The sequence below is a fragment of the Nematolebias whitei genome, chromosome 7 (genome assembly GCF_014905685.2).
Source record: "Nematolebias whitei isolate Nwh7 chromosome 7, NemWhi1, whole genome shotgun sequence".
Lineage (NCBI taxonomy): Eukaryota > Metazoa > Chordata > Actinopteri > Cyprinodontiformes > Rivulidae > Nematolebias > Nematolebias whitei.
In genome coordinates this window covers 43,496,599-43,504,773 of record NC_056504.1, presented here as the reverse complement: position 1 = coordinate 43,504,773, position 8,175 = coordinate 43,496,599, and the positions used below count along the sequence as shown (strand labels likewise).

The following is an 8,175-nucleotide window of genomic DNA, read 5'->3' as shown; positions in this document are numbered from 1 at the left end:
GATAGATAGATAGATAGATAGATAGATAGATAGATAGATAGATAGATGATAGATAGATAGATAGACAGACAGACAGACAGACACACACACACACATACAGTATATATATATATATATACTGAGATATATATGCAGAGATTTACATTGTTACATGTTTCTTAAGTTTCTCTTGTACTGAAGCAAAAGGTGCACAAGCAAAGTCTCTTTGTACACAACTCAGCATGACAGCTAAGACACAAACTGGCATTAGTTGTCAGAATACGTCACGTGAGCGAAGGTTTCAAGGTTACGATTTCTTCCTGAGTGCTGTGTAATATATCAGGTCAAAAGTCAAGGAGGCAATGGCAGCTCCAGATGGTTACTTTCTACTTTGGGAAAAAAGATGGTGCTGAGAAATACCCCATCTCTAAATATGAGATATGTTGACATCAGGATGTATTTTAGGTTTTGGGATTTGTGAAGGGGCAGCGTGCTTGACCCTGTTATGGATACGTGATCATAAAGAATAAAGTTTGACAGTTAAAAGGCATTCAGGTTTGGGTTCAGGTAACGAGATGCTTTCAAATACAGTAAAATTGTTTTTGCACTGCTGCATTTGCTTAATCTTTCCTCATGAAACAAGACTTGTTACATTAAATCTGACATCACATTTTGTCTCACATTAAACACTTTAGAGCAAGGTAGCTTTTATTTTGCCTCCTCATCTTTTCTCAATGTGTCTCCTTTTTTCCATTCGCCATGCCAGTACCAAACCCAAATGAGCAGTATGTTGTGTACAGTAAGATCAGGTGTCAAGTGGCTCAATGCTGCGGGTGCTGCAGTGTGCTGCTTGAGAGTGGCACGGTGTCGTCTTCCTCTGGTTAAGAATGTTGCCAGCATTAACACCATGTACATCAAAACCGACACCGTCTCAGAGAAGAGAACTTTGTGTGGTCCCTTTTCAGCACATCATTATGCAGCAGGCGGGATATTAGGCCCTTCCTTCAATAAATCCTCCAAGCTTTCATGCAAGAACTGGGCAGTAATCACTCTTCTGAAAATCTTCTGATACTCAGGACACCAGTGTGTCACAAACAATAAACTGATCCTGCATCACACTGCAAAGCTGCTGTAGTCCTTTGGGATGTAAACGCCACACATGAAAGTAGTGTGTTCTGTGTACCTCAGAAGTTAAAATAGATCAGGGAATGAAGTCACACCGAACTATAATGTGTTCCAGTTGGAAGTAAAGCAAACTGTGGGATTTGTTGTGCTCTGCAATGAGGTTAACTATTATTAGCAATACAAGCTCATAATGTCTTTTTTTGCATTCTGCAGCAAAATATACATAAAATGATGTAGCGTGTAAAGTTCAATGAGACTAACCTGTATAAATAAAAGTTGCATGAATGAATGAACAACTGATCAGAAACAAAACTAAAGCATTTATTTCTGCTACTGTTTTTCTGCAAGGCCATGAAAAGTTGTAGCAGCCATATTGCTTTTTGAGACTGGGGTTTGTCACAATTTTGACTTTGGAGGGAGAGGTGCATCTCAGTTGTTTTTTCTGAATTGGAACTTAGACGTTCGGAGTACAAAACTATTTATTAAAAATCCATGTAACAGGCTTTATAATGTTTAGCTAACCACTGGCTGTCACAAATATTTCAAACATTACGCAACAGAAGGAGAAAAGTTGGAGATTTGTTCAGGTTTTCTGAACAATGAAGAGTTCAACTGCTCTTGTTATCACATTTTAATGTGATTTCATATTTTCTTTTTTAAAATGTGAATACAAGGCAAACTCATTATGTTAAAAAATAAGGGTGCAGTGACTGCAGGTTTCTGGCCGATCAACAATCTCTAACAAGTCTGACCTGCCGATTCTGATTTTGGCCGATACCCATTTTGTTTTAAAGCAACACTGTCAGGAGTTATGAGGTCACAACGCACCTTCAATTTTTCAATCTTATTTTATTGAAAAACATACCCTTGAACAATATCATAGAAACAATATAAACTTGTTTTAACTGGCCATGAGGTAGTGCTCTGAAATATAAATGAAGTTTAGACTATTGTTGTTAAAACTACAAAAAAAAATTGGTAAAATCGGTTTTTCGTGTATCATCAGTTCTCCAATCTCCCAAAATTAAGGAAATCTGGGCCAATAAATCGCCGGCCGATTAATCGGTGCACCCCTATTAAAAAAAAAAAAAAATAATTAGAAAATATATCACAAAAAGTGAGAAAGTGGAATATAAATATTCACTGAAAATCAGACAGAACTGAAAGCCTGTTCATAAGATGATGCCATAATTAATTTAACAAAATAGCAATATAAATAATAACAAACAAAGCAAAATATGCTTGTGGTGTATTTTAAAAATATTTAATATCAAATTATTTTTTATGCTTTTTAGCATTTTGCACCATTAAACAAAAGGTTCAGCAGCATTCTAAAATATGAGCACACATTTCCAAAACTAAACAGTTACAGCAGGAGAAAACAAGTGTTTGTCTTTGTATTGTTGAAACACAAAACCTTTTTATAGCTGCTCATCTTATACATTATTCTGTTTTTCTTTAAGAAACCGTTATGAAAATCGTTAGAACAAGTTCAACACAGTAAAAAAGAGGGAAGACAGGAGACAAGTTTCATGATTTTTAAAACGCAGAACAGATGTGCTGCCAGTAACTAAAAAAAGAAAGAACATTTATTTTAATGCTCGGCCGTACCGTGGTATACACTTCATCTGCGCTCTGTCTTATTGTTAAAACAAGACGAGTTTTATTCTCAGAATGGACAGCTCTACGTCAGATTGTAGAGTCGAGGTTGTGTGAACAGAACTCAAACGCCACTACAACAGAATGAACACACGCCTCTACAAACTGTATCAAAAGGAGTCATGGTTCTCAAGTAACAATACTGATCATGATATTGATACTAACTTTTTCATCTTTGTATTAAAATGAACTTTCTCTCCTTGGAATGAAAATTCACTCAGTTAGTGTAGTTCATGGACTAAAGGCAGTTAAAAAGGCACTTTGTGTTTTATTCAGAAATTTCAGATACAAAGATAAAAACAAAGATTTGTGTTGTTGCAGCTGCTGCATGTGGTGTTTCCAAGGAGTCGCTAATCCCAAGGACTAAAGCATGGAAAACCTTCAGTTTAAGGCAGTAAGGCACCTGCTGAGTAAGGTTTGTAGCTGGCAGTGCCAACATAAAGCTTTGTTAAACTTTGGTCCAAGACCTTCAACAAAAGCACAAAAAAGATTCCAACCAAAAGTGAGATTCCACTTTTGTTTCTACAAACTAGGTTTGTAATTATATCTCCATGTTCTATTTTATCCTATACTTTATAAGGTATTCGGAAACCATGATTTTTAAGATATTAGTGTTTCTTAGAGCTTACTGGAGCGCTGCATTGTGTTCACCATAAAAATTCATGTCTTGAAAGCTGCAGAGCAGAACAGCATTCACATATTCAGCACAGCAGTAAAGTTGTTTTAAAAAACACACAAAAAAATGTAGAAAATATGATGTCCTGAAATGCTGACACAACTTTACCACTGGTATCAGTCTCTTATAGTGCTAAAAATGTTCAATCTTTAAACCTAAACAAAAAGAAAGGGTCTCTCAGAAGACATCATAGAGGGCACATTAGCCAAAAAGTCAGTGTGCTATATGGCTGAGTAGACGTAGAGTTCACTGATAGCCACACTTCAGATGTGACACGTCCAAGTATCTTCAGAATGGCAGCGTATCCATAAAGATTTTCTCCACTATTGGTGGAGGAGGGACCAGGTCCTCCACTTTCAAGTAGAAGATGCGCTGCCGGCCCTGAGTGCACAGAGTCCTCAGCTCAGGGAGTTTGCCCAGCAGACGGGAAATATAGCTGGGCTGTGTCCGACTTGGTTCTGAGGCACTTCCAGCCATATGTTCCCTTAAACAAGTGATGAGGTTACTTTGAAAGTCTTCGACTCGTCTGGGCTCTTTGAGGCCATGGCGGTCTATAGAAAAAAAAGATATTCCCATCAAAAACAGAATCCTACCTTCAAATATTACACTCAGAAAGAGAAACAAAGCATCTTACCAGTGATGATGACAAGGGCTGAAAGACAGGCGAACAGCGAGGTGTCTAAGTTCATGCGATGAAGGTTCTGAGAAAAATCCATGATTGAGTCGATCCAGGCACCAAAACTGTGAATGCACTGTTGCCGATGGAGGACAACTCCGTTACAGAAGATCAGCTTGTTCTCCTCTGGTTTTGACCTGAAATGGTTAAAACCATTATAGCCATCAGAAAAGGTGCACGTTTCTGCTGTATAACTTTTTTGAAATAATGCACCAACCTGTAGGCCAGGCGAAGGATGAAGAGTTCAACAAAGGAAGATTCCAGAAGCAGCTCCTGGTCTTCCGTGCAGAAATCTATGAACCCTGGGATGGTTTGAGCCCAGTTTCTTATTACGTCCAAAGCGCCGGTCAGCAGGTCATAAAACTGCTGGATATCATCGGCATCTTCCTTCTCTTTGAGACTGTCTGTCCTCTCCTTGTACTGCAGAGCAAACAAAGGTAAGGGTTAGTTCTATGTTTCCAGTCATGTGTGTCACCTAACCAGTGTAGTTACAACATCTGGACTCCTGAAAGTCGTGAGCTTCACCTTGGAGAAGTCGAGCTTGTCGTTGGTTGGGTCTGAGTCAAAATGAGCTCTGACAAGAGAAGATATGATGTTCACACAGGGAGTCATGGACGAAGCCTCGGTCACCGGCTTGGGTTTGGAGGGAAGGCGGCCTCGGCGACCTTTGAGGCTGTCTGTGCGAACCACTACAAGACAGACAAGGAGACGAACACAGTCACTTTACCATCATGCAGCAACTGTTGCATGTCACACTTTAAAAAATAGCTTCTGTAATGGATTCAGCACCTCACCCCCCGCCCCCCTTTTTTTTCTACAACTGGCACTGTAAAACTCAGGTTACACATGTCTTCACTTTAAGCTTTGGTTTCCCAAGACTGGCATTACAAACCTGTCATCATGTACGAGCCCCTAAAAGCTTTGTGAGTCTGACATTGCTTTACCTTCTTTGACCATTCCCACAGCGAGACACTTCTGGAAACGGCAGAACTGGCATCGGTTTCTCCTCCTCTTGTCTACCGGACAGTCTTTATTGGCGAGACACACGTATTTTGCATTTTTCTGGACAGTTCGCTGGAAAACACAGGGAAAAAGCTTTATAATGTGATCTTAATGTGGCAAACACAGTATAACTTTGTGCATAACAGAATGGAAACACATTGGGGGGTTTTCTAGTCCATCTTCTTTTAATTCCACATTTGAATCTTTTGCTGTTGCATTTTAAGCAGCACAGATGTATAAATGGCAACACAAAAAGGACAAATCAGATCTCCTGAAGTGGGGGTTTGTAAAAACATTATAAAGAATTATCCTACAAGTAGTGGCTTCAGTAGAGAAATGGAGATTATTTCTTACTGGATTGACAGAGTAAAGGTTATCTGAGTAGAGCCAAGAAGAAAGTGTCTGAAAACCACTTTGGACTTGGACTTGCTCAGACTAGCTGCTAGCTTGTCAAGCTAGTCAGAATTTAACTTCTTTTTGACAAATTGTAGACCAAAATGCTATCTATGACACAAATTATATTATTTGTTCATGCATGCACTGCGTGGAACAATTTGACATAAATGACTATGTGCCTACATATTATGTGTCCCATATTAGTTTATCATGCCAGACAAAACTGCTTGTTTACTTTTATTTCTCACACAAGTCATCATGTGAGGTTTGTTCTCTTTGACTGCAAGTTTTTTGTACTCAGAAAAGAAAACTTTGTATAATAGACCTGCTAAATGCTTGGTGTTTGTTTTACCTTAAAGAAACCTTTGCAACCCTCACAGGTGCGGACTCCGTAGTGCTGACAGGACGCACTGTCACCGCAAACTGCACACCGACCCTCACTGGATCCAGAATTTGGAATTTTGGGAGACATCATGGCCCCTTCCAATATTCTGGGGATCTCCAGGGCTCCGTGTTCCAGAGACATGGGAGGGCATTGAAGTGGGGACATGTTTTGCTGAGGTGACATGAAAAAAAGATCATCTTGACTACATGGAACATCCTCATGCTGCCCCAAAGGAGAGTACTGATCCTGTGTAGGGCTGACGGTATAAAACGAGAGCTGCTGAGCCATGTTGGCCTTATCCACAGAGAACGGGAGGGCCGGGGGGAATGGGCTGAAAGGGGAATCCCAGACAGGTGCGGGCTCGGTTTGAAAGCCTGACGTTGAAGGAGAGGCCGTGCCATAGATAGGGCTTCCATAGTAGTCAGAGGCACATGATGAGAGTGTTTCTTCTAGACAGCTAAGAGCAACAGATCCTGGATAACAGCCATAGATCTGGAGATCATCCAGCTTAAAGGTTTGGTTCTGCATCTGTGGGCTGAGGCTCTCGGATGTTGCAGGGTGGCTGAAAGAAACTGCAGAGGTCGACGGAGAGGTGGTAATCCTGCAGGAGTAGGCATCAAACTCGCCACTGTAGCCATTTCCCACCAAGGTGTTGATGCTGGGCAGTGAGGACATAGACAACTGGTCCTTTTGGCCGGTGATTTCCATCACCAGTTTGGCACAGTCTGGATTCAGGATCTCAGAGCTTAAGTAGTTGTCATAGGGCAATGACGTCAGCTGGGTTTGTACGCAGGGCATCGCTAAAACAGAGGAAACAATAATAATCAAATCATAAGCATTTTCAAATTGGAGCACCCAATTTCATAGCAATGCACTGTGAATAACTGGGACTGACCCTTCATAAATGAAGCCAATTTTAGTCTTATTTGTTAAGTTTTCATTTTTTAAACCTTCCTCTGTAGCCATGTAAACAGTAGTCAATGTTAGCGCAGGGAATGTGTGCTGTCTCGTTTCACCCGACATGCCATTTCTCTCGCTCCAGGCCCCATCGGTCCTGGTTGGAAAATGCAGAGGGTGGTTCAGTGGAGCGCTCAGATATTGTCAGATATTGTGTTACCGGCTGTTAATGCTTTGAAAAGCTCCTTCAGTGCTCCTTCAGTGGAGGGCAACCCTCTCTGCAACAGAGAGTGTTGCAGATTGTATTTCACCTTTGGATGACTGCCAGTCAAAATGGGCAAATGTAGTGGTGTGTGTGCGTGCGCGCATGTGTGTGTGTGTGTGAGGGGGGCGTGTATCCACAAGGTTTAACACGTGAAGCACATCAATTAACACACTGATCCCTCTTTAAAACATTTACAAAAGTCAAATGACAGCTCTCAAGCTAAAGTTTTGATGTAATAAACATGTTTTTTATGTTTGTGTGTTGTTACATTTACTTTTTAAAGACTTTTCAAGTAGCAATAATGGCAGACTCCACAAAGTTCATAAGATTGAACCTTTCCAACATGAATTAAATCAGATAAAATAGCTAAACTTGCACAAACTTGGAAAAATGTGATTAAAGTTTTCACAGTATAGTTGCAATGGGCTAGAATATTTGACTGAAAAGAGTATATTTTCCATGATCTGGAAAATAACGCAAAGTAAAATGTCTGTACCTATACACTTAATGCATCACATTCTTTGAAGCAATGTATATCGCTCACCCCCTTGCATGCCAAAGTAAAAATAAATAAATAAATAAGTTCCTGGATAATTTGTTAAAGCACTGAATATGTTAAGGATGACTCTCAGCTGCTCATCTGTTAAAATGACTGAGTTAAAGGGAACTTTTGTGTTTGACACGATTAGCAGTGGCAGCCATCTTGGATCAAGTTGATCTGTTTTAGATATACATCTAATTGCTTTCTGTAATTTTCATGATGGTTCATGAGATATTTTGCTAACTGTATACAAATTAAGACAACCAACAACCGTCTTTCAATATTTGGAAAAGGACATAAACTGGATAAGAATAAATCCCAGATTAACTGTGAATTATTAACTATCTAGATTGAGCACATGCATGTTTTCTATATAGAATTACATAATTGCACCAGTTGAATGAAATTTAGCAGCAAATTGCAGCTGCTAGAGCTAAAGTTTTATCCATCCACCCATTCATCCACTTTTAAGGTTTAAATGCTAATTAAACCTTGTGTTTATCATACTAAGTAATGAACATATCAGATGATACACAGGAAAAATAGAAGAGTAATTTTTTCGGAGTTAACATTA

General features: G+C 39.6%; 2 protein-coding genes across 2 annotated transcripts in view; one reads left to right on the top strand and one right to left on the bottom strand.

Moving 5' to 3' along the window:
• The window catches only part of LOC119411943 (serine/threonine-protein phosphatase 6 regulatory ankyrin repeat subunit C-like), a 1,101,338-nt gene that overhangs the window by 978,122 nt on the left and 115,041 nt on the right, over positions 1–8,175 (top strand). The window lies entirely within an intron of this gene.
• LOC119411950 (nuclear receptor subfamily 4 group A member 1-like) overlaps positions 3,672–8,175 on the bottom strand; it is a 9,790-nt gene continuing 5,286 nt past the window's right edge. The window contains exons 2-7 of the mRNA XM_037678921.1: positions 5,866–6,698; positions 5,060–5,189; positions 4,641–4,804; positions 4,333–4,535; positions 4,074–4,252; positions 3,672–3,990 (exon numbers count right to left, since the gene is read on the bottom strand). Coding sequence (XP_037534849.1) covers positions 3,728–3,990; positions 4,074–4,252; positions 4,333–4,535; positions 4,641–4,804; positions 5,060–5,189; positions 5,866–6,696 — 1,770 coding nt within the window. The 5' untranslated portion in view covers positions 6,697–6,698 and the 3' untranslated portion in view covers positions 3,672–3,727. The remainder of the gene's footprint in view (positions 3,991–4,073; positions 4,253–4,332; positions 4,536–4,640; positions 4,805–5,059; positions 5,190–5,865; positions 6,699–8,175) is intronic.